Genomic DNA, 26,349 nt, shown 5'->3' with positions numbered 1-26,349 from the left:
CTCTTCCAGCAGGAACTGGAAGAGAATTTAATCTTATCTCCAAGCTGCATATAAGCTGCAATCTGTTAAATGAAATTGAATGTTACCCTACTGAGCACTTCTAGTCCTCAGTGGATTTGTTTTGTGTTTTCAGTCATCCAAAGTGCTTCCCTTTTCCTGTAACAAATCCATGTAGTGGATCATAAATTTTTTTCTTCAGAAAAACCCTCAAGAGATTGTGGGTCTTATCTAGCTGTCATTCTCTCATTATTTAAAACAAAAAGAAAACTTGTTTGCAGATATTGTCACTAAACAGTAAATTTCAGAGTTCAGAGCTGCTAATTCTGTCTAAATTCTTGAGAGCCATCCCCTCCTTTCTTGCCTTTTTGTTCTCAAGCATATTGAAGTAGAAGCACACTCAGATATTGAGACTTCCCTGTTGTTTCACCTGTGTGCTTGAGATTCTGCACAGCAGGTAATAACAAATGCTTATCTTGTATCTTTTTCTGAGCTTTTTTCTTCTTGTATTTTCCTAAGTTTAGCGATACTTAATCTCTTGATTCTCCACTGTGACTGATTTGTGAAGTTGTTAGATAGTTCTGTCTTTTTGACATTTTTTTCTAGATTCATTGGTTTTTCCTCTTCTCCTTTTCATACAGGAGGTGAAATAGATGTTTCAGTAGTCTGTAAATTGTCCCTCTGTTACAGCCCTGTCAAAAGTTTTACTTTTCTCAGCTGTAAAATAGGTATGAATGTAAGCAGAAGACATAAAATGTTTAGAAATGTAATGGAGATTTTTTTTCAAGGATATCTTGTAGCAGGCTGAAGTATTTGCCCTCAAAACTTCTTTACCTACCTAGTATATTTTAAAAAAAAATAGCTCAGCTTTTGTGTACCGTGTTCTTCAGGTCGGACAGATGATTTGTGTGCTCAGTAGATTGATTTTGTCAGTGCTGTCAATTTATAGAACATGTTCTCAACATTGTCTTGCCTATACCTCTTGTAGTTAATGCCACGAAGAGTGCATTCAGTTACAGTCAATATATAGCACAGTTGATGTACAGTTAGGTATACATCACCCTATAGTGAGCCAAATGAGCAGTTACCTGGATGGTGTGTTAATACTGCCCAATCTTTGACTTCATTTATTCCATCTAAACTTATGTGGCAGGTTTTGAGACAGATCGCTACAAAATAACTGAACTCCTGATATTTAGTAAAAATTTCCTTACAGAAAGAGTTGTGAAGCACTGGGAGAGGCTGGCCAGAAAAGTGATTGAGTTGCCAGGCCTGGGTAGATGTGGCACTTAGGGACATGGTTTAGTGGTGGACTTAACAGTGCTGGCCTAAAGGTTGGACTTAAGGATCTTTAAGGTCCTTTCTGACCTAAATGATTCTATGATTCTCTTTTACTGGGGTTTACCCCTCAGAAATCACCTTTTCTCACCCAAAATTCATATTTTTGTTTCAAGAATGAGTGAAATTTCATTCTTGGCTGTTATCCTAGGAATACAATATTGGCTGTGAGCAGTACTGTGGATAAAAGCAGACATTGATGGATGCAACTGATTCTTTTTTGTAATAAAATGTTCTGTTGTAGACGGATGCATCCTGATCTGAAAAACAATCTGATAGAGTTTAAAAAACATCTAATTGAAACTACTAACAACATGGAACCACTGAAGGTTTGGGAGATGCAGGGTATGTATTGCATTTTTTTTTCAATTAACATGATACTCTATTTAATATTCCTTTGTTATTTTAATGTATTGACATTATGATAAAAACTTCTTCTAAAAGGAGACATCATTTCATAAAAAGGCCATAATGCTTCAAGTATTTAAAAGGCATGTGCTGATATCTTGTATTGTATGCTAGGAATAAAAGGAAGATTGAAGTAATTTTATAAGATGGAGAGATATGTGTCTGCCTGATGTGTCATCTCAAGTATTAAAACTTGTTTTAGATATTTCTTCTAGAGGTCAGGAAAAAGAAATGATTTTGACATGACTGCTGGGTTGGGATGAAATGCATGTTAGGGCAGATTGTTTCCTTTAATTTATAATTTTTATCAATGTACTGGAGTTTACATCAATGCATTTTTTAAATATACTATCAAGTGGAAGAACATGCTTTTAAAAGCATTCCAATAGAAAAGGAAAACAGGTATGTTGATTGCCAAAGCTTGTGTACTGATGACTTGCAGGGCATTCTGTAACTTGAATGAAATTGTAAATTGCTCTAAAATATAAATCTCTCATAAAATGTCACAACATTTAAGTTTACAAAAGTAAATTTTCCCCCTTACATTCTTCAGCTTTAGAGGACAACCTGATCAAATTGAATTTGCCTATATATTAGTGCAGTGAAAGAGACTGAGCAATTGTCTTATGCTTCAGTTTCTTTTGGGACCTTGAAGTTACAGAGCTTGCTAGCAATGTCCAGTCTGATATTAGCTGTGTGAGATAATTGTATGTCACTTGCAGTCTTTTATCAATGAAGTTCAACTGCAGGATTTATCTTTGTCAAAAATTAAAAACAATTGAAAAATATTACTTTAAAGTTCTCTTGAGAAGTCTACTTTGGAAAAAAATAGAAAAATAAGAGTGGATTTGACTGTTTTTCTTTTTGTGTGTGATTGAATGCCACATGGCTGATAAAAAAGTTGAAGCAGCCATGAAACTTCAATCCCTTTAATGTCTACTTTCAAAAGACAGTACAAGGTCTCTGTTTAGTGGTGGTCTTCTCTATGGTGTTATGGCTATATATATATATATAAAATTTATATATATATATGTATATAAAAGGAAACTGATGCTGCTCCTCAGGAAACCTCAGTTCTTAGTGTTGAAAGTAGTTGAGTGTTGGGATGCTGTTAATTTATGTCAGGAAGACTTGTAGTGGCATATGGTTCAGGATCTTCAGTCTTCAGCCTCCACATTTTTTGGTGCAGTTGTTTTGATACCCTTGCTGCTGACATGACAGGGTGCTTTCTCTAGTTCATCCTTAATGACTAATTATAGTGGCTGAATTAATGGCTCAGCTTCTCTCTGATTTCCTTAATTAGCTTCAAAGTAAAAATCTAACTAAATTTAAGCAAAACTACTTCAGCTATAGGGCATACTTCTATTTATAAATGAACCTAAACACCATTCAAGAGTTGTCTTTCAAGAGCTTTTATATTTTAGGCAAGTAATTAATAAGTACTTTTTCCTCAAGGTGCCTTACACTGCACTCTCAGCTGTGTTAAGCTGCTGCAAGGGGAGGTCTGTAAGTGACAGCCCTGACCAGAGATAACCAAGGAGATAAAAAGATATCAGTTGGCCTCAGTGGTATTTGAATATTTGTATCCTAGCTGCTCAGCATAAAATGGAAATTATTAACAATTTATGAGGGGTTTTAAGTGTATGACCAAAGTTCACAGTTTCTTCACTGTCTGTAGTAACAGCAGCAACTGGATGTTGTTGCTTCAGCTGATCACAACTTACGTGCCTGTTGAAGGGTTCTGAAACCTACTTTTGGTAGTAATTTTTATTTATACTTCTTGTTAAAAGTATTAAGAAATAGAAGTTAACATTCCACCTCTCACTTACCTATTTTTTTCAGCCAAGAAGTACCTTAGCAATCTAAACTAGGAATATGTTATTCACTTTGATTCAGCCTTCCTTTCTTTAAATTCCTAATTGCTTCAGGAAGATGGCACAACATTTTACTAGGCAGCATCCTCTATGACTTTTGGCCCAGCATTTTTTACTGTATGTGGCATCAGCTTTCCTCAAACTGAATAACCTGAGGCAGTCAGTTTTTGCTTAAATGTCTTAACTAGAAAATTATGAGGAAAAACCATCACTGCATGATTTAGTTACACAGATGTATACAAGGTACATGGAAGGTACATCTAGTATAATACTGCCTTACCCCATTTAGTACTAAAATTGGATTTGTCCTAGTCTTACATGTCAAAATTCAAGTTAGACTTCAGAGATAGCTAACTGAATTCCATCATTTTTTCAGTGTCTAGACAGATTAAACTGTCCCATTATCTGAATATTTACTTCGTTCTGAAAATGAGATCCCTCTGAAAATTTGCTAAGTGTTTATGAGAACTGAAATTTTACAGTAGTTTGACTTCATATTTGTGAGTTGCCACTTTCTCTGTGAAATTGCTGCTACTTTTTAAAATTGTATAATTCACATGCTCAATGCAGGTTTCTATATTAAATATATCTGTTATCTGAAAAACTTGTGAAGTCCTGGATCTGGGAAGGTCTTGCTCTTTCCTGCAGTTATGGGCATCTGTGGATTGGTGTCTATCTAAGTTTGAGTGTGGTACTATCCTTTTGATGATGGCATAATACCTCGTGATGAATGGTCTGGGCCCTTTCAGATTGTTTCTGTGAATTTAGAAATTACACATACAATGTGTATGTTCAAGAAAGTCAAGCAGAATTCTGTAGAAAAGCCTGAATTTAGTATTTCCATCTTTCAAGTGACCAGTTTTTCAACCATCATGATGTAGCTTTCATAACTGTTGAATCAATGACTGAAACATAAAATATATAAATAGTGAGATTGTGTATATGGAACAGTTTTCTGACTGTAGGCAGAAATGATTGAGTGGTATTTACAGTGATTTTTAAAAAAAATTATTTTTCTCCCCCACCCTAGATCTTAGTTTTCAAGCAGCTACTCGAATTATGTCTACCCCTGTTTATGATGCCTTAAAGGTAATGAAAGACATTGCTCAGAACTTCCCAATAAGAGCCAGGTATGTTATTTGAGATTTTTTTTTTCAAATGCTATTTTTATGTTTGCATTTCACTGTAATGACAGAAATACAGATTTATGTCCAGATCCTGTTGTCAGATATTCATGTTTGACAGCTCACTAGATGGATTCCAGGCAATTTCATTGAGCAGAAGAGAACTCCAGGGAGAGCTCATGATCAGTCTCTTAAATGTTTCCTGTCTGATGGAGACATGGCAGAAGATGCCATGAGGGCATGCTAATCCTTCAGGCACTTAGTCCTCATGGATTTTACTGGACTGATATTTTCCCAGGTGAAAACTTTTGTTGAATTAGTAGCAAACCTAGTCACAGTGGGAAGAGGCAAAATACTATTAATCAGTTTCGTGGGGATCCACACACGTTGGTTCTAAGCACAACATTGCTGTTGAGATTGGGCCCTGGCTATTGTAAGGTAGTGTTCTTATGAGGAAGATCTGTCTTCCATAACAGATTACTTAATAAAAGATCAAGATAAATATTAAATAAATGGACCTGTCCTGATTTTAGCTTTCCTAACATGAAAAATTGTTCTTCCTGTAAGCCTGTAGTATTGTAATTGAGAAATGCTTCTCTTCATACTTAATAAGTTCTTAATATAATCCTATCAGCAATATTTGCTTGAATTACTGAATTAAATGTGATGCTAAATAGGGTTCTTAACTCAGTGTGCTTTCACATTTTGCCACTCTTGTTTAATTATCACGGTATTTCATTGTCACCCCTGATTGTCTGTTAGAGAAAATCTACACTGTAATGGAAAAACTACCATTGTAACATCTTGTGTCAAGGAAGCAAAATGCCTTTTAAAATGCCTGAAGCATAATTATTATGAAATAGTATGGTATAAGTTTGCACTCAGATTAGCAATCAGAAAATTCAGCTTTCCAGTAGGAGATAGTGGAAGCGTACATAATGTCACACTTCAAGTCCAGTTCTGTTCTTTAAAGGACAGGAAAAAGTCATTTTGAAGTGTGCCAGGTGACATTTAAATCATTGATTTTACAAGTCATTAAATTGTTACATTCCACTCCAACTCCCATCGTGTATTTGTGGCGTTAGAGAGCTCAATTTACCTGCTCTTTAAATATTTTCTTGGTAAAAGTAAAAGAAGGGTTTAAAATCATTAAAAAGGGAATCACTGTATCTGTCCTGCATGATTTATTCTAATGTGCTAATCTAGTGTGTTATTTTTAACATGAGAGATTAAAGATACTTAAATAATTTAAATTCAGTAGGTCTACATTGACAGCATAAATCAAAGGGGCATTGTGTAAGAATAGTGCACAGTATATATTTCATTAATAGTATAATCAAGCTCATGTCCTGATGAGACAAAATAGTTTAAGAAAAAACCCCCAGAATAAACAGGAAATGAAGAGATATTGCTTAGTCACTTTAGATAAATAGCCAATCCTTATAATAATACTATTTTAAAACTGTGTAAGTTTCAGATAGTTTTTATATTAGAACAACAACCATTTTTTGTTACACAAACTTTGGTTTTGAAAGGCTGTATATGAATTTTAGAACTGTAGTTATGATGATAAAGTACTGCATGTTCCTTAAAAATGGGGTTCCTTAGACCATAAGAAAATTAACATACCATTCCTATGAAATTTTCTTTCACTTTGATTTACCACCTGTACTTTTGTGTCTCAGTATTTCCAGTTGAAAAGGTTAGTCGGAGGTAAATTTTACAAAATGTCATCAAATGTAGACAGTGTACCTGACATATGTCATGACAACATTTTAATAGTAAGTTATTGTATTATTTTGTAGGATATTTTTCATCTTTGATTTGTTGTATACTTGTCTTATTATTAAAGAGCAGGTAATTGTTATAATTCTCTGTTACTTGCAATTTATTAATCATTTACAAATGTTAACATTATGACCCTGTGAAAGGTTTCCTTTTTTCCCCTCAACATTCAATACTACATTGCTACATGTTCTTCCAGGTAAGAATAAAGATGCATAAAATTATAGAGAATATTTCAGCCTTAAGGCCATTCGAGAACATTCCTGCATCATGTAGAAAGATGAATTGTATCCATTTACTTTCAGCCAGTGAAGTGTTTCTCTTTAGAGTCTGTAGCACTTGACAATTACAGAAACAGTAAAAATTTCCTGAAGCTCTGAACAAATTGAACAAATGACAGAACTCAAAATGAACAGATGTCTTTCACAGGTATCCTTGTTACTTCAGGTTGGTAGGGTGTCCTTTTCAAGGATCAGCCATCACACTTTCTCCATAAAATTATTCTAGAATCCTGCCTCATCAACTGTAATGCATCAAGAAGGAGCTATTTAAGGATTCCTTGAATTGCTTTCTTATTACTAGAACAGCAATGAGAAAAGCTTACCTTTTGCTGATGGGTATTTTACTTCCTTGCTAATGTTGGACCAGCTTTATATTTTCCTTTTAGTCTTTTTATTATTTTCACATTTATATTTTATTTTTCTGCCTAGCTACTCACACTAGGAGCCATTTGGAAATATACAGGCTACCCCTTTTATCTGTGCATTTTTTTATCAACTGAGTGTGCTTCTGAGGGGTACAGGCTCTACTATTTTTGCTGAGTTCAGCATGATAAAATCCAGGTTTTTGAAGTATTTTTGGAACTATTTTTCACGTCAGAACTCTCTAGTACCAAGCTTGGAAATCACACAGTTTACTCCCACAGTATGTCTCTTTGGTTACCTGGAAAGCTTGAATAGTTATTTAAAGTAAACTGATTTTATGTCTTATTTCTGACATATTGTGAGAAATGTAGAGTGTACTAACAAGATGTATTGTAAATCAGTTTCTTCGAGGGGGCGGTGAGGATTTGTATTATTAAATGCTTTATTATCCACAAGTTTGAAACTGGCTTAGCATTCTCTGTTTGCTTAGTTAACTTTCTTGTTTAAGATGACTCCATTTTTTCTTGAAGCCCCATACAAATTCACTAAAACATGTACAGTCCTGCTTTGAAAAAGCATTCATATAGTCCACTAGAATATTTATGTTGTCATTTATCAGGGCAGTCAGATTTAGGTTAATATGGTTTAGGTTTTTTTAAAACATGGAGAGAATAATTTGCCTCTGGAAGGATTTTATAAGCCTGATCATTATAAACTTCACACAATACACTGTGGCAGAGGAAGGTAAAATAGTCTTCTAGAACATTCACGAAAGGTAAAAAAGACAAATCAATGTGTTGCCTTCAAAAGATGGAATGACTAAGGCAACTGAAATTTTGTCTGTCTGTGAATGCTTAACATTTTCAATGGTCTTTATCTGCAAAACTATTTTTTCTAAATCTCAGCTGATTTTAAAGTGGTCAGTCTTTGCATGTTTTCCTTGCCTTTATCCCAACAAATCCATGACTCTCCATGCTGTAAAGTTGAGTACCACAAAGACAGTAATACTAACTTAAAATATGCAAATATAGTATGTATTCAGGTAATAATTTAGATGACAAGACAGCTTATTTTTTTATAATATACATTCGGAAAAAAACCAAACAAGCTATGAGGAAAGATCGAGAGTGGCAAAAAATATATTGATTACTGGGGAAAAAAAAAACAAAACCAAAAAACAACCCCTAGCCTGAATCTGAAACCTGGCTTTACTTGCGTAAAACAGAACAATAGATATCTTAAAAATTCAGTATTTATGATACTGCATTACTCTTCTTTTTAAGACTTAATTACAGCTTTCTTCACTTACAGTGCATTGACTGTTTTAATTAAAATACCAATTTCACATAAAATAATGCTTTTTAAAAAAATATGGTGGTTGAGTGATACAAATATTTTATTTTTACAGATCACTGACAAGAGTACCTGTAGACAAGAAAATGCAAAATGAAATAGAAGAAAATCAGAAGGTTTGTTTTTATTTCTTCAGAGGGACATCTGAACTACTATTGTATTGCAGCTCTGAGATTTTTTTACTGTAGCAACTTTCACTGTTTTAGAGAAAAAGAGCTAATTGTTCTAAAAATCTATTATGAGACAGGTAACATTTAAATATGCAATTCAAGTATTTTGCTTTCTGCTATTTGTGAAACTTCTTCCATTCTCTCTTTTGGTTTTACAGAATTAGGCAAGGCCAAACATTTTTCATGGAGTGTTGAGTTGAGTCACAGATTGTGTGCTGGGAAAGCAAAATAGGTATCAGTTACTTTTTCTATAGCTTTGATGTTGAATCTAGGCCTGCTGCTTATATTATGGTCAGCACGTGCTAACTTTGAGCTTTCCACACTCTCAGAATCACACATGCAGCTATTCTGCAGGGTGCTCTGAATATCATCTGTGGCAGATGGTGGTTTTGTTTTCATCCTTGATTCACTGCATCTTTTGTTCCTTGTACCTTATGAGGAGTCCTTGTTCCTGTGATTTTGACTGATCTGAGATTTATTCTGAGACGCCACTTAATATTTGTTGAATTCATGATGTCTGTCTCTGTTCAGTTTGGATTTTTTCTTTCAACTTGAGTGTTGCAGTTAAATGTTAGGTACCATTCTTGTAAGACTGGTCATGTGAAATAATATCCATAGTACTCTGATCTGCTCTGATCTTCAGAGCACGTATTTTCATATGGTGTTAAGACTGACAAACCGCTGTAGCAAAAGGGATTTATACCTTACTTATGTCATTCCTGTGCTTTTGCAACATTTCCATGTATTATTTTGCTTTGTATCCATTTAGGCCTTTTCCTCTTGCCTTGCCAAGACTAGTGTCCCCAGGGGAACACATTTTCCAGATTCTTTCACTTTCCAAAACAGTGAAATTGAAGAATCTCCTTCTTGCACTGGTGAAGCCTTCTCATAAAGAGCTTGTCATTTCTATTGCAGCAAAAATATCACAGAAATGTTTTAAAATCCTATGTCATGCAAAATTCATGTAAGGCTTTCCGGTCTTAAATATTGTGACAGGCTTCAGTGTTATATCCCAGTAAATAGTTATGCAAACAATTGTATAGGCCTTTATTTGTCCTCAGGTGATTAAACATGGGGTTGGTATATTGAGAAGACATTTCATGTATTTCAGCAGCTCACCTCCTTGAGCTGTTCAGCTTTCTTGTGTGCAGGATACATCTTTGATCCTTGGTTTTCAGAGAGATCTTAGAGTAGGCTCAACTGCAGGCCCCTTGTTTCTTGCAGTAGTGAGAAGTTCTGTAGTTTTTGCTGGAGGGAAGAAATCAGTGTCTGCACTTCATTGCTTTCTGTAAACAGCCAAGATACATTTTTTTCCTTTCTTGTTAGGATTATAGTCAGCATAAAGCAAAACAAATCCCAGATGACCATAGTTCCTCCAGAGCATGATCGTTTGTATTAGGACTTCTCCTGTTTCTTGATGAAATCTTTACAATGACTCCTTAATTTCAGCTCTGTTAACACAAAAATCAGAACTAACTGCTTAATCAAAAACTACTCCACCACAAAATGCAGGAGATAAAAAAAAAAAAAAAAAAAAAAAAAAAAAAAAAAAAAAAAGTAAAGGTCTGTCAGGAATTAATCTGACCATTGCTAAATATAAGGGTTGGAAGAAGTAGCTTAAAATTTGGATTTGAAACAAATTACAGTGGATATCTGGGTAGTTGGTCAGCTGAATCACTCCTATGGTTCCATTAATGTATTCATTACATTAACTTTAAGAGGATTTTATGCACTTATCACACTATGTTTTAATTTCATGTGAGGTCACATCCTTCCTGTAGTCTAAAGGCCTTTAGAGAGCTAAAAGCTAAAATTTGTTGAATAAAAGTAAGAAAACTTCCTGAACACTGCTGCTTGAGCACAATGAATTGTCTTGTGTATTCTTGAACTGCAGTACATCCATCTAGCAGCAGGAGATATATGATCCCATGCTGTGTGTAACTGGATGATTCCCTCTCAAGATAATGAAAGTTGAATAGGAAATGCAATGGGAGGAAATAAAGTTATTAAAAGTGAAAGACATGTGATGATTTAGGTGTAATGAGTTGATACCTAAGCAAGAAATAGACAAAGAACTGCTATAGATAAAAGAAAAAAATGAAATCTCATTAAACTGAAGTTACAACTTGCAATGCAATAATTTGCTGAAGTTTAGCAAGAAAATACTACATGAATATTATCAGCCTTAAATTCTAATACTGGATGCCTAAATACTCCTTCCATCAACATTTTTATGACCAAGTGGATGCACTTCTAGGTAATCAAATATCTAGCATCAAAATTGTATTAAGAATCTCCCCTCTGATTTATCTGCTTTATCAATATCTATAAGTATCTGAAGGGAGGGTGTCAATAAGATGGAGCCAGGCTCTTCGTGGTGCTGAGAAACAAGACAAGAGGCAACGGGCAAAAATTGGTGAGTGGGGAAGTTCCACCTGAACATGAGACAGAACATCTTTACTTTGGAAGTGACTGAGCACTGGAACAGATTGCCCAGAGAGGTTGTGGAATATCTCACTGGAGATATTCAAGAGTGCATATCTCGACCCAATCCTGTGCAATGTGCTTTAGGATGACCTTGTTTAGGGAGGGAGATTGGACCAGATGACACACTGTGATCCTTTCCAACCTTTACCATTCTGCAATTCAGCTCAGTTATTTTCCTATTTGCATTTCTTACTTACATTCAACTGTGTGAAAGTGACCATATTGCTTTACAGAAATAATACCATTTTCAATGTTCTCTCATTTTTGCTCTCATTTGCCCAGTTACAGGTTTATATCAGGAGTGATACACTGAGCCTTTGTTGCTTGATGTAGGCATGCTTTTCTTAAAGTTCATGTTTTGTTCACGCTTACTTAATTTAGCAAGTGGGAGCTAAATTGGAAAAAAAATACATCTTTCTTAATTACTGTTTTTTGTGTTTTCTATTTCTCAGTTGGGTATTAAGGCAGGTCCTGAAATCTGACTGCTACTTTTGTCATGAGTTGGAATATACTACTGCAGTTGTTCCTGTCACTTATCTTGCTACAGGCTGAATGGTGGTGTGCCTCAGAGCTCTTTGTAGGAAAATGATAATACATGCTTTACTTCCTAAATACAACTTTCCTCTTGTATTTGTCTGATTTGGATCTTTTTTCTCTTTTGCCAAGCAAAGATATGCTATGTTATCCCTTTCTCATCTGTTTTTCTGTGGTCCCTTTGTTAGATGAGATTTTAAGTTTCTAGTCTGTTTTTCCTAATTCTCTGAAACAATTCAACTGTGCATTTTTCAGAATTGAGAGATATTAAATCATTGAGAAGGCTGGTTTCAAGTGAAGGTCTGAGGGACATATGTAAGGTCTCCCTTTGCTGAATGGATATATAAAAACAATTTAAAGATTTACAAGCTGTATTTCTGTATGCATGTGTTTTCACTTTCTGTTTGCAAACCCTGAGAATGTGTCCTTTTCTCTGCCTTGTACAGGTAGATTGTTTTCATTTGTATCTGTATGTGAAATAGCACTCATAAATAGCATTCATAAAATATGTGGTCAATATTTTTCCAACATTCATATAAAAGAATAAATTGTGTGGAAGAGATTTGATGTGTCTTATTTGCGGGATTACTTAGGGGGGTTTATATGTGTTAGTGTAGACATATACCTAAATTAGTAAGCAGTAATTTTTACTTTTTAGCATTTCCATGAAACACTTGGAATTCAACCTGGAGAAGCACGTTTATTTGTAAATGGCCTCCCTATTGACCTGGATTTTCATGATCCCTTTAGGTAAGATGTACATTTTGTTTGAAGGTCACAGAATTACTAATAATACTGGGAAGTTGTGCTCATGGTCCTAATCTCAGCTGTTTCAATCTGGGGGCAAGGAAGTGTTCCAGCAGGAAGAATATTGATTTACAGTGGTTTTACTTTAAGTATGGACATTGTACAAGTAGTTGAGAGTAGCTTTTCCTCTTGGAATATGTTTTCTTATTTGCTTATAATTTTACGACTCACCACGTAAAATTAATTTGGAAATGGAAGGAACCTAACATGTGCTTGTAAAAAGGTATGAAAAGCACTTTATAAAAAAGCAAGTAATTCTTTCATATCTCTGTTACTTAAAAATCAGGAAAATATAGACATGAAGGCAGTTGCAAAGTCTTGCCAGCTGTATTCTGCTGTGGAGTATTTCAGGAGTTTTTTTATTCTCAAATTTGAACTTTCAGATTGCAGCAGATGTTCCAGAGTCCTGTTGGGTCTTCTGGGAGGTTTTAGGGTGTGGCTGCGTGTTTCCTCTGTGCTGTTTTCTGACTTCTGCCGTGATACAGGCTTACAGTTCATCTGTGTCTCCATCACTTGCTGCTTGTTTCTCTACTCACTTGCTAAGCTGCTTGTCAGGGTACTCCTAGCTTGGATTTCTGCCTCATGCAGGACAGTGCAGCAAGAAAGCTTTCACTCTGTTGTCTTGCTTCTTCTTACCTAAGATGGATAAAATTGCTTCATATAAAATAGATCTGAATGAATAAAAGAATTGTATAAACTGTTATAATGACGTTTTGAAATAATTTAGAGACATACAGTGTTATTAACTGATGTTGTTTTAAACATTAGGCTGTGGGAGCATATAAAGAGAAAACATTTCTAAGACTATTGAATGAAGATTGTTTTAGTTTTAAAAATGATTTTTATGTCATGACAAGAGTTCTTTGTAGACATTATGTACTTTATCTTCCTGAAAAAGTATTTTAGAGACTCTTAAACTGGAAGGAAAAGTGATGCATGGCCTTCATGAACTTGGAATCAAAGGGGATACCCTGAGCAAATTTATGAGATTGCATATACATCCTACAGATAATAATTATGCACTAGATATTCGTCACTCTTCAATAACAGTAAGTAACTGAAGTTATTTATTTAGAGATTATATCTTGGATAATTCTCTGTATGAAACAGTTTTTCTTTTCGTCTATTGCAACTGAAATACTAGACATAAGACCATATATCAGTTAGCAGTTTAAAATGTTTTCAAGGGCAATATCCCTTCAATATTTTATAAGTAATTTTATCTAGTTTATGCCTTATTAAAATTTTAAGATATAGGGTGTTTAAAGGAAAAGAAAAATATATCTAGAGTAGTTGCATGCTTCAAACTATAGAATTTGTCTTTTATACCAATTAATGTAGCTACATAATACTACATAATATCTCATATTATGCAAGACTTTGGAGTGTACTTTACAAGTATGATAAGTTAATTATGGGCTACTTAAATATATTATTTTTAGCTGTCCAATGACTGTGATTTGTACCCTTCTTCAAAATTTAAACAGGTTTCATTACAAAGGTTATACACCAAGAGAAGAGGCACTAAAATATTATTTTCTTGCACCTGAAAGAGCCACATTTCACTCTTCTGTTTACCCCAGCTTGCACAGAAGGAACTAGAAGAACAAATCAGCCACATGTTAATTTGCTATTTTGATCTATCTCAAGTTCTGTTGCTGCAGGTTGAAGACAAATACTTTACTTGTATTGCAAGATGGTTATGCTGTGTTACACACATCTGTGTGGTACATTATGATGCTTGCATTGTGAAAGTAATTTTCACAGTTGAAAAAAATGGTTTTATTTATTTTATTTATATTATCCTTATACACAGTACTAATGGTTCTTTTTTCCTTTTCCATCCAGTATTATTGTGTGCTGCAGATAAAAACAGTTTGATTAAAAAGAAAAAACAAACTGTAAAAGCTATTTTCTGTTATTATTTAACAAAAGAAAGGGAGACATTTTATAATATTATTATGCCCACATATTTTTCTCAGCGTTCAATGCCTGATTTCTAAATGGCAAACTTTTTTTTTTTTTAGTGGATTAATAATATAGAACAAGATCACAGCTATAGCACATGGCCTGCAAGCTATCAGGAACTGCTAAAACCCACATTTCCTGGATTTTTACAGGAGATTAGACGCAATTTATATAATTTGGTAAGTTTGGAGAACTTTGGTTTTTTTGCGTAGTGTATATGTTAATACATTGGCAGACAATTTATCAAAAAAGACACATGCTGGATTTACTGATTTCTGTGTTTTCTGTGTGGATCTGCTAAGAGTACTGAATATTGCTTTATCTAGTGAGTCATATTTGGTTATTAGTTTGATTTGCAGATGGATCTGTGCACAGTTTTGTGAAGAGTTTTTATGTCCCTTTCCATCCTACACATAGAAAATTCACTACTATCAAAGCATGAGGGAAGGTAATGATAGCTGCCTGTGGTTTAAAGATGGCAAACTGAGGTACAAAAATATTTAAGTTATAAAGCATACTATTAATTAATGTCTTATAGCTTATTTTTTCCTTTGTAAATAGGATTCTTTATCAGTAAGCTGAGGAAGCAGCTATTGCTGATTTAAATTAAAATTACAGAAGGTAATCTTATGAACCACAGAATCAAAAAATGCTTTGGGTTGTAATGGACCATTAAAGGTTATCTAGTCCACCTCTCCTGCAATGACCAGGAACCAAAACTTCATCCAGCCTGTCCTTTAACAATTTAGATGATGGTCTATCCACAGCTTCTCTGAGCAGCCAGTTCCCCTGTGACACCTTTGGTGTCTCACTATCCTCATTTCTTCATATTCAATCTAAATCTGCCCTCTTTTAGTTTAAAACTGCTACCTCTTGTTCTATCACTGCAGTGTCTCTACTACTGGTAAAAAAACGCTCTCCTTCTTTTAAGTCTCCCTAAACTCATAGGAGAGGTGCTCCAGTTTCTGACTGGTTTTGTGGCGCTTCTTTGGACCCACTTGAGGTCCATGTTTTTCCTGTGCTGGGAAGCCCAGAGCTGAATGCAGCATTCCAGGTGGGGTCTCACCATGGCACAGGGACAGAATTCTCTCCCTTGCCCTGCTGCCCACATTGCTTTGGATGCAGCCCAGGACCTGTTTGGCTTTCTGGGCTGCGAGTGCACACTGTCAGCTCAAGTCCAGCCTCTCATCCACCAGCACCCCCTAAGTCCTCCTTGCAGGGCTGCTCTTGACGTGTTCATCCCTCAGCCTGTGTTGATAAACTGGGAGTTGCCCCAGCCTAGATGCAGCACTTCGTACTCGGCCTTGTTGAAACTCATGAGGTTTCCCATGGATGCATTTCTTGAGCCTATCCAGGTCCCTCTGAATGGTTTCCCATCCTTCAAGTGTGTCAGCTGGTGTCCTCTGCAAAGCTGTTGAGGGTGCATTTGATCCCTTTGTCTTCGATGTAGTTGCTTGAAGTGATGCGAAGTTTGTGTATAAAAAGAGAATGACAATATAAGCAATAGGAAATAAAAATGTATGTTTATAATGAAGTGTAAGATATGTGTAATATGAAGTAGATTGCATTATGTATTAGGGTTTAATATAAGAGCCATATTATAGAAATCTGTAACACACTGTTTCACTATAATCTGAAGGGGGTGTTTGAACAATTTTAAAGTTATTCTGCTTCATTTCAGCTACTCTAGCAAGTTTGATAAATTGTAAGGGGAGTTTGCAGTGCAAAGTTGAATAAATGAGGTACAGATGTCCAATTAAATCTACATAAGGATAATTCACTTGTGCAGACACATCCCAGTGTTAGATTCTATGCATGCCTGAAAGTTCTGAGCTACACTAAATGAAAAAGTGACTCCAAAGATAGGTGAGACAGGAAGGAAGAATTCTTTCCGAAAGCTCCATTTTTTACTTAAAGCTTTTTAGCCAAAATATTCTGTTGATTTATTTTTGTTTGGTTTGCATAATAGAAGAGAGTTTGTTAAAAGATGTAATGAGCAAATCAGCATTACATCTTTCTAAAATATGGAGTTGATTAATAAAAACAAAGTAATGACACACAGTCTTTAAAAGGAGAAAAGTGGGATCACTTGGTTTGAAGTTCAGTAAATGGTTAAATCCTATTTTCACCATTTGGTCAAAATTCCTTAATTCGGATGTTATTTTCATTTATAGTCTTAATGTTTTCTTACAATGAATGCTCTAAAAAATTGAAAACAGCTCGGGCGTACAGCTCCTTTGGAAATTAATGTTCTTGTCTTAGATTTTATGTCTGAAAAAAATAAAAACAGACATCAAGAATAAATTGTATGCCTGATATGTTTTCTTTTCTTAGGTACTTTTTCTTGATCCTGTCCAAGAAGATACTGGTGATTATATGAAGCTAGCAGAATTATTCTATCATCACGATGTACCACTTAGGTAAGGAAAACTGAAAGTCTTGAGAAAAAAATCTTAAAATAAGGACACTTTCATTTTTTCTTCTTTATCTTCAACTCTACTAGACAAGGGTGTGAATTCGAGTTAAGTCCAATGCAACAACATTCTAATAAGGCACATTGGCTACCCATTTGTGTCAAGCTTACTCAGGTATTAAGTATTCTTAAGTAAACAGATTGCAAGGTATAACATACCTGAGTGTGAGTAAAATGAACCACAAAAGTCTGATAAAATTTTATCTTGTCAGGTAGTCCCGCTGGGCGCCCTTGCAAAGTTGCATTCTAATAAAAGTATTCTGTATGTAAAACATGCTTTCAGGGAATTTTTAAAATTCAGTTCTTTCAATTGCAGTTGCTTTATCTAATGTTGTTTTGATATACACACCTGCATGTAATATACACCAAAGTGAGATTGTCCTCATCAAGTTTTGAATTTCTGAAAGTGAACTAGTCGTCATTTGTGAGAGACACTTCTGAGGAACAGTCTAGTTGATCTGAGATACCTAGTTGTAAGAAAAAGTGAATTGGTCTCAGAAATAGCTGTTTATTTCCACAGTTTGTAAAAGAAAGATATCCAAAGTTCAGCAAGATGAATTGCATGTTAAACATTTAAAATCTTCCTGTGAAATGGCTTTTTGTGTCCTCAATGAATTAGGTGTTTCATTTTCAAAACAAAATCTTACTAGTTCTGATCTTTTTTTGTTGTTTTGGGGTTTTTTCTTAATTTTTTTTATCATTCAATTACCAAAGTATAATGAAAGACAGATTGCAGTGTTCTCTGTGTGTTTTCACAGAAAGGTTTGGGTTGGAAGGGAGGGACCATAAAGATATTATGGCCTAGTCTCAGTCCAGGCTTTTTACATGAAAACAGTATCAATGCACTACCTCCAACAGGTCTTTTTACCTCTCAAGCCTCATATTCCTTTGGGTTTTCTTTCAATTAATGGACATTTAGGAATTAGTAAATGTATTTAAAACTGAGGTGAGTGGAAAATGAATGGCAATGTCAGGGTGATGGAAGATCCGGAAGGTTAAAAAGGCAAGAGAAGGGCTAGTAGGAGTGCACACACTGATGACAGGACATCAGTACCCCAGCAGGTCTTCATGCATCTCCTCAAGATATCCCTTTCAGGAAAAATAAGACAGACAAAGCCTAGACTAAAACAGAGACTCGAGCCATTAAGGGATGATGGCACCTTCATACAGGTAAGGAGAGAAAGTACTGTGATTGTGCCCTATTGATACACAGAAATCTGAATTATTGTGAGCTTTAGAAGGTATATGTTAAGTCAGTACATAGTTGTTAACCTAAGCATACTGTAGAGCTGATGAAGGATGCATGGCTGGTATTCTGTGTCACCACACAGTCATGGAAACCCAGGTACAGGGGTTTTATCTCTATATGCTGGGCATATCACTTGAATGCAAGCATTTTGTTCTTCTGTGTTTGTATTACAGTGTGTGTGAAGCAGATATTGTGTTAAATTGTATGATCTCTTTTTATTTTTTTTATAGAATTGGAATTGTTTTCATTTTAAGTACAAAAGAAGAAGTTGATGGGAATGAAGATGCTGGAGTAGCTCTTTGGAGAACTTTTAATTACATTGCAGAGGAATCTGACACTTCTCAGGCCTTTATGTCAATAATTAATGTTAGTTCTTTCACAAGAAATCAGCTATTTACTTACGGTTTATAATTTATTGATTTTTTTATATAGTTAAGATTTTGCTACCTTGTGATAATGTGAGACATACGCATTTATTTTATGCAAAAATTAACTATTAAAAACAAGTATAGCATTAATAGTCTGTAGAATTATTTGCAGAAATACTTTTCTCTTGCAAAAACCAATTTGCCCCTGTAATTTTGCCTATTGACAGGCTTTCTTCAATAATACAAAAAAGTAGATCCATGCCTTGCAGGTTTTAGTATTATGAAAAACTATTCTGTACTATTTGTTAAAGTAGTGGGCATTTGTGTTCTGTGTCTCTTAGACTACAAGGATTTTAATGTCACTTTGGCAGTCCTATAAGATTTAAAAACTCTTTCTTATTGCCCAGTGTAGGAAGTGAAACAGTAAGATAATTTCTTTTCATCACTCATGTTTGAGCTGTCTATGGGTGCAGAAAACAGAAGTATTCCAGGCTTGCAGCCTAATGAGACAGGTTAACTTTGAGAGAATGCAAATTCTCATAAAACAGGAATTTCAGAGATGAGAGATGAATGGAGTAGAAATAATATGAGCCATCCATGTAAAGGCTCTGTGGGTAAAAGAGAATATGGTATTTATACATAAAAATTTTTCTTCCATTTGTTTTCTGGTTTTAGTTTACTGCCTAGAAAATGTCATGGTTTCCTGGACAAATTTAGAGAGCTTAAGATTAAAAGAATTAAAGGAACTATGAATACCTTGGAACAGAAATCCACAAAATGTTAGGGACCTGACAAGCATGATTAACACTTATCCATGAGTAGATAAAAAATATAATTTACAGTGTGCTTTTGAAATGTTGTATTCCTCTCTTTAGTTTCTTTCATAATATTAAAAAAAAAAAAGGGGGGGGGATGATAAATATAATTGAAAGACAACAAAACCAGAAACAATAAAATGAAATTTGAGATATTTAGAGCTATACAGAAAAATATTGTTCCTCATTTGAAGAGAAATGGGTTGAATAATTTTCACTTCAAATTTTTATTGTATTTATGACAAAAATAATAAAATATTACTCTATTAAATGAAATAACATTGGTAAGGAAAAATTATCACTGTAGAAAAAAGTATCACTAGTTTAGGCTTGGATTAATATGGATTCAGGTAACCACCTATGTTAGTTTATAGAGAGAATTTAGATTACCTCTGCAATTAGTAGAGAGAAATAACCTTTCACATTTGGCTCACATAGGTGTATTTCTTTTGCCACTTCAGATTTAGACTGAATGTATAATAATAGATCAATCAGAACAGTGCTCTGATAAAAAACTGTGCATATGTGCAATGGTGATAATTACTAAAGCAGTATAAAAACTGCAGTATAGCAGTAAAAATAATATGAAGTTCTAACAGTATAAAATTTGCTAGAGCACTGTAAAAAGATGATACTCATTTATTGTTTATTTACTTCTGTTATTTTTTAAATTTCTTTTGGTTATAATTCTTACAGATGTACCATGAAGTGAAAGATGGAAATGTTCTCTCTGTAGATGATGTGAAACATGTTCTTATAAGTGAGTACCCCCATGCTGATGTTCAGAGCATCCTGGATGTTCATTCTGAATATGATGAAGGGAGGAAGGTATGTTGGGAGCTATGCTGCAACGGATACAAGTCAGTGTATTTACTAAGCTGAAGAGTTGCTAAATGTTAAAGCAAGTAAATACAGCACCTTTGAGTCAAATTTTTCTTCTGCCACCATTCAGTCATTAATGGTAGTGTTGTAAAGGTTTCTGCGTTACTACTCTCACTATGAAAATTTACTCTTGCCTGCTGCTTTCAGGAGCCAAAAGTATTTTTCTAGTAGGCATATCAAGGGGTCTCTCTTTAATTATGCGTTCTTATCAAATAAATCTTGATTTACGAACGTAAAACCTTCTGAGTTTTTTTTAGGATTCTTTCTTTGGTAAAAGCAGATTTGAGTGTCTCGATTGCTTCATTTTTATTTTTATTTGATAAGAATGTTAAGGAAAATAAAAGACAATTTCTCTGCAAAATGATAAAGCAAAAGTTCACACAACATATGTGGATCTATAATTTCTTTTGTCGTTCTGTTTGACAAATGAGTCCCATCAGTCTTGTTTGGTTTCCAAATACTTTCTGTTTTGTGCCTGCTGCTGATGACAAGGTATGACAGTGAAGAGTGCTTGGAGATTAGAGTTCATCCTCTCTTGATATTCGTTCCTTTTTTTTACTACAGTCAGCCGCAGTCTGTTTAAGCCTGTGATATTTCTGATTCGATCAGGCAGGAGCAACCTTTTATAAGAAGAGCGGCCTGGGCCCACTGCCTCAGGCGCTGTTTAATGGCGTGCCCTTTCCCAGGGAGGAGATGGATGCGGCTGAGTTGGAGACGCTTATTCTTCAGAGGATTTTTGATGCCACCGGCTTCTTCCAGCGGGCAGTGTTCATGGTATGTTTAACATTTCTGAATGACTGCAGGGTGAAATATTTGATATTGATAGGAATTGTTTCAGTCATGTTTATATGTTATGGTTTTTTTATAATGAGATGGCTTGAAATTATTAATATCGCACCTGCAATTACGTTGTTACAGTCATTTGTGGTTGTGGTTTTGAAACAGTATATTGAAATTATTCAAGGTTGAAGGATCAGCTAAGCATATAGTCATTATATGGAATTTTTTAATCAGAAACTGAGAATGTACTGCAGTTGTTCATTGAAAAATATGTAGCTGATATTTTGAAATACTGTCTGTGTGATGTTTATATGGTTTTGACCTGACATTGTCCATAACTTGGTGTATATAGAAACTTGAAGCTCAGTTGGAAGATTGTACAAATACTTGGTCTTTGTTTCTCTTGAAAATCTGTCTTGACAGTGCAGTTTTAACATTTTTCTCTTACTCCAGGGTTTGTTAGATGATCATGTAAATGCAGTGGATTTTCTTATGGATCAGAACAATGTAGTTTCCCGTATAAACCCCAGTATTCTTGGAGCAGAAAGAAGATACATACATTTCAGATACACTTCTGGTAACTCCTTTTCTTGGATATTGTTATGATTTGTTTTTTGGTTTTGTTTTAATTTTTTAAGTCTAATACTTTGTGTTTTACGTTATGTAGTTCCATTTCATGTGGAAGACTTCTCTACTTTCTCCTTTTTGGACTCGCAAGATAAAAGTGCTGTAATTTCAGATAACATGAAGTATTTAACAAAAAAAGGTAATTAATATTTTCTGTAGGTCATCTATCTGTCTGTAGATGGCTATTACAAATCGTTGAAGTTTACCAGTAAAATATCTCAAGTAAGCCAATATTCCAATGATTCCATGTAAATTAAACATTTCTCAATATCCCAGTATCTTCTTACAGGAAGCAGAGCATATCTGAATATTATAAATATAAATTATAATTAACAGGGCAGTTAATTTTTGCAGCTTTGAAATGGGGATGGATGTTGTGGCTAGTTGTTTTTGTTTTACAGACATGAAGTTGAAAAGCTATACAAGACTTTTGCAACTTTGAAGATAGACTCAGCTTGCATACATATGGTTTTACTTGAGGAAATTGAAGTCTGTTAGATTTTCAAGTGACTCTTAACTTGCAGCATTGTCAAGTGCAGAATGTATAAAGTTTGTATGTTTATACCAAAATTAGGTATTTCTAAATTTAAGGAATAATTTTTTAATGTTTCTAATTTATTGACATTAAGTATCTCCTTATCTTTCCTCATGTTAGATGATTCAATTTTGTTGAATGAGCCTTTGTCTTTCAATAGAAAATAAATAGAATTTGTATTCTGGTGATTTATAACTCATTCATAAATTTTATCTTTGTTAAAACTCAATTTTTTTTGTACATTTCAAATGCTTTTTGATATAAAATATTCTCATTGCATATTGCAAGTAGGTTTCCTTGAGTGAGAAGAAATTACAACAATGGGGTCATAATTATGTATGGAATTTTACAGTAGTCTGTGCCTTAAGAAATTCTAGAAGTAGACAATTAACAGCTGCTCATTTGCATCAGTGCATCAAGACACACAATAACCCTGTTAATAAAGTGCTTTCTTTCAGTGATTTTTATGTGGTATTTATGGAGTTTTACTTCATTCATTATCAGAAAGAAATTCCAAACACTTAAATTTCCTTAAAATAAAGTTATTTGACTCTTATTTGATTCTGTGTCTACAGCCACAGGGACATCCCAGTGAGCTGTCAAATGAGTGGCTTTCAATCTGTAGGCTTATTTCTAAGATTGAGATCTCTTGTGTAAAACCCATAACCTTTAAGCTGGAATCTACATTTCAAATCTCTCTCCCCAGTGTGTTACTCTAGATGACAGCAACAGTTAATAATAACCTTTTCCTAGCATCTCACAAGAACCTTGGAAAATTTCTGTCTCTATGCATTATGTTTTAGGGGATGTATTGGTAGAGCTGAGAATACTGATATTCTTCTACAGATAATTTTGTAGGTTTTTTCACCTACCATTGCTCTTCTATAAAAAGTAAAGAACAGGAGACCACAGAACCAGAAAATCAGAAATTATCTGCATAAATCTGAAAGTAAACTCAGTAGTTTACTTTCCTTCTGTATTTAATCCAGAAATGATAAGTTTTTTCTTGCCTGTAGTTGAAGGAATTTCCCTTTGCTGCCAGGGAAATTGACTGGCCTGGTTTATGCAGCCCTGAAACCACTTAGTTCTTTTCATTTCTGGCTATATGATCACCCTCCATCAGATGTTCATAAGTAAGCTATGGTAAAGCAGGTTTTGTTAATTGGAACTAATGATTTAGGGCCCTCTTGTCTCAATGCTTCAACAATGGATCAGCTCTTTTAGTGACTCTCTCCTATTAACATGATAAATCGCCTTCTAAGAATCTTATTTCACTTCAGAGGGTGAAAGATTCTAGTGTCACAAAGATTATTCTTACAGTTGCAGTCAGCAGTCAAACATGCACATGAATTTTGAAATGACAAACAGAATTAATTTGTTTTTCATTCGTTATGAGAAGACTCTCCAGAACGTAAAACAGGATTATCTTTGATTTTCAGATGAAGATGCATTGTATGCTGTTACTGTCTGGATTATTGCTGATTTTGATAAGCCAGCTGGTAGACGACTGCTTTCTAATGCCTTGAAAAGCCTGGTGAGTTTCTAGCAGGTTTTATTGCAATAGTTATTATGAATATGTTCTTAACAACTCTCTCTGCACATTCAAAAACCATACTCTTAAATAAAAGTGTAGCAACTTTTTCATTGTTGGTCAGGTGCCGACTTTAAGAGATTGTGCTTTTGTTTTATTCAATTCCTGAGGGGAAATTATCATTTTGTTCATGGACTCTTGAGGCAGGAAACAAACTGTGACACTGTGTGTGAAAGTTAAAAAGGATGAATTCCTTCCCAGTTAGACTTTCTCCCAGAAAGTCTCTCGGGTAGCCTAGAATGGAAGGACTTTAGAAAGCTGCCTGTTGCTGTGAACCATTGAGTAGTGTTCTCCTGTGTTATGTGGCACAGTTGTGCCATGAAACAGACATTTTTCCATGTGCTGTTTGTGTGCTTCTAAGATCAATTTTCATGTGTGTTTTAATATGCTAGGAGGATCATCCACATTTATGAGTTTGCTTATTTTTAAATTCTTCTATGTTAATAATAGGATTTAAAGTATGAATGTCTGAAATATAAATATACTTTAGAAAGCATAAATGTCACATCAATATAAATGACAAAAAAGACCTTCTGTTTGGGACAGGTTAAAAGAGTACTTAAACTGAAATCGGGAAAGCATCTAGATTTTCTAATCAGGAACCACCCTAAGGGAATTAGAAAATGGAGATGTTGCCAAGAGAATGTGATAACAGCTATATCTTAGAAAGAAGCTTTAAAAAAGGTAAAGAAGAATATGCAGTACAAGTCCTTGTTAGAGAGAAACATTTAATTTCTTGGACTGTTTGATTTATGTCTCAGGCTTGATGGTCGTGTTCCCTCTTAGCTTTGTTTTTTAACTATCTTCAGCAGGGGAAATGTGTCACAGCTCCCATTTAAGAGGTGAGAACCACCCAGGCAGATCTCCTTGTGTTGGTGAGGAGAATCTAGGAAAAAACTGAAAACATTAGATAAATCTCATGTATTGCTTGGTCTAGTGATTTTCAAATTTCATGAAAAATAAAACAAAACAGTATTTTTTGACGTCCATTGATTTGAGGATTTTGACATCCATTGATATTGAAGTTGTTCACTCCTTTCTAGTCCCTTTTATCTCTCAAGTCAGGGTCCAGCATAATTCCTGATAGTAGCAGAATTGGCACAGTCACTACTTGCTCATGACATGACATCAGCATTTGAAGAAAAGCATGCAAAAATCTGAGGGTGAAAATGGCTGAAGGAACTTAACTTCTAGCTATTCCAGCTAATACATGCTATTTTGAAAACCCTGATAGACTTTTAATTCCTTTGGAAAAAAGCTTGAGCTGTTCTTAGCTGGAAGAGACCACTCGAGGTCATCCAGTTCAGCCTCTCACTCAAAGTGGAATTATTGCCTTTATTACATCAGGTCAGCTGTAGGCGTATTTGAAGGATTTCTGAAAATCTCCAAAGGGGTGACTCTATCTCTTCCCTTCTCAAATTACTATGGTGTTTCACTGCCTTCCTATTGTAGTTCTTTCCTGCCAGGCCAAAATTTATGAGCATTGCTCCTTGTTATACTCTTTGCTGATACCAGGGAGGGTTTAGCCCTGTCAGGTTTTTCACTGCTCCTTCAGTAGCTGTTTGTTGCTATTCAGGTTCTCTGTAGTCTCCTCTTTGCCAGCTGGAGCAAGCCCAGATTCTTCAGTGCTCCTTAAACTTTTCTGGCTATGTTTTCTGACTGACACAAGTACTTTGTGGAAGCCTCTCCAGTGCTGCATACCAGTAATTGCATTCCTTATTTTTTTATTCCCTCCTGCACTGGAGTCCATTTACATTTTCCTCAGTTAGTGATGTTATTTGATCCTACCTTAGAATCATCACACTCTCTGGTAAAATTTGTGTGGCATCACTGATTTTAGCAAGCGGAAGGTATGCTGTTGCTGAAGATTAAAGTGATAAGTGGATAAATTCTCTTATATTTATTTTATGCTTAGTTCAATAATTTTTGAAAAGTGAAAAGACATCTATAAAACTAGTTCTGAAGTCTGTGAATGAGTACTTGTGTATGTCCTTTGTTAAAAACACGCTTCTGCAAAATGCTCAAAGGCAATTGTTCTATTAAAAAAAAAAACTTAACACTTCTATTCAAAATATTTATCACAGAATAGGTAAATCCTTACTAATCACGTTTTTACTCACAGTTGAAGTTCTGGATTAGTCATTGATGTATCTTTTCTAAAGACAAATAGCTGCAAAAAATTAAATACTTAAAGGCATTTTGCATAGTTATAATTGATATGAATACATTAGGTAACAGCAGATGGAACTGTAAAATTACTTATTGTTCTGGGTCTTTCTTTGCAGAAAACAAGCAGTCATACACGAGTTGGGATTTTGAACAATCCTTCATCAAAAATACAGGAAGATAACACAGCCATTGCAAGAGGAATTTTGGCTGCTTTTTTAACCCAAAACAACAGCAACTTAAAAAGTTTCCTAAGTAAACTCCTTAAAGAAGAAACAGCAAAATCCCTTGCTGCTGGAGCTAAAATTGTTAAATTTGTCATCCCAGTGAGTGCAAACTAAATTATATTACTTCCTTTTTTATTTTACATATAT

At 34.7% G+C, this 26,349-nt stretch overlaps 1 protein-coding gene across 2 annotated transcripts in view; it reads left to right on the top strand.

Moving 5' to 3' along the window:
- UGGT2 (UDP-glucose glycoprotein glucosyltransferase 2) overlaps nt 1–26,349 on the top strand; it is a 79,419-nt gene that overhangs the window by 19,726 nt on the left and 33,344 nt on the right. For both annotated transcript variants that reach the window (XM_066313445.1, XM_066313446.1), the window contains exons 8-21: nt 1,580–1,680; nt 4,648–4,747; nt 8,579–8,639; nt 12,373–12,464; nt 13,420–13,570; nt 14,549–14,668; nt 16,824–16,909; nt 18,442–18,577; nt 20,091–20,222; nt 20,886–21,050; nt 21,510–21,633; nt 21,724–21,822; nt 23,658–23,752; nt 26,095–26,301. In XM_066313445.1, coding sequence (XP_066169542.1) covers nt 1,580–1,680; nt 4,648–4,747; nt 8,579–8,639; nt 12,373–12,464; nt 13,420–13,570; nt 14,549–14,668; nt 16,824–16,909; nt 18,442–18,577; nt 20,091–20,222; nt 20,886–21,050; nt 21,510–21,633; nt 21,724–21,822; nt 23,658–23,752; nt 26,095–26,301 — 1,669 coding nt within the window. The remainder of the gene's footprint in view (nt 1–1,579; nt 1,681–4,647; nt 4,748–8,578; nt 8,640–12,372; nt 12,465–13,419; nt 13,571–14,548; nt 14,669–16,823; nt 16,910–18,441; nt 18,578–20,090; nt 20,223–20,885; nt 21,051–21,509; nt 21,634–21,723; nt 21,823–23,657; nt 23,753–26,094; nt 26,302–26,349) is intronic.

Source organism: Sylvia atricapilla, chromosome 2, assembly GCF_009819655.1.
Source record: "Sylvia atricapilla isolate bSylAtr1 chromosome 2, bSylAtr1.pri, whole genome shotgun sequence".
Taxonomy (NCBI): Eukaryota; Metazoa; Chordata; class Aves; order Passeriformes; family Sylviidae; genus Sylvia; species Sylvia atricapilla.
The sequence above is the reverse complement of the archived record's forward strand: the minus strand, read 5'-3'. Positions and strand labels throughout refer to the sequence as shown.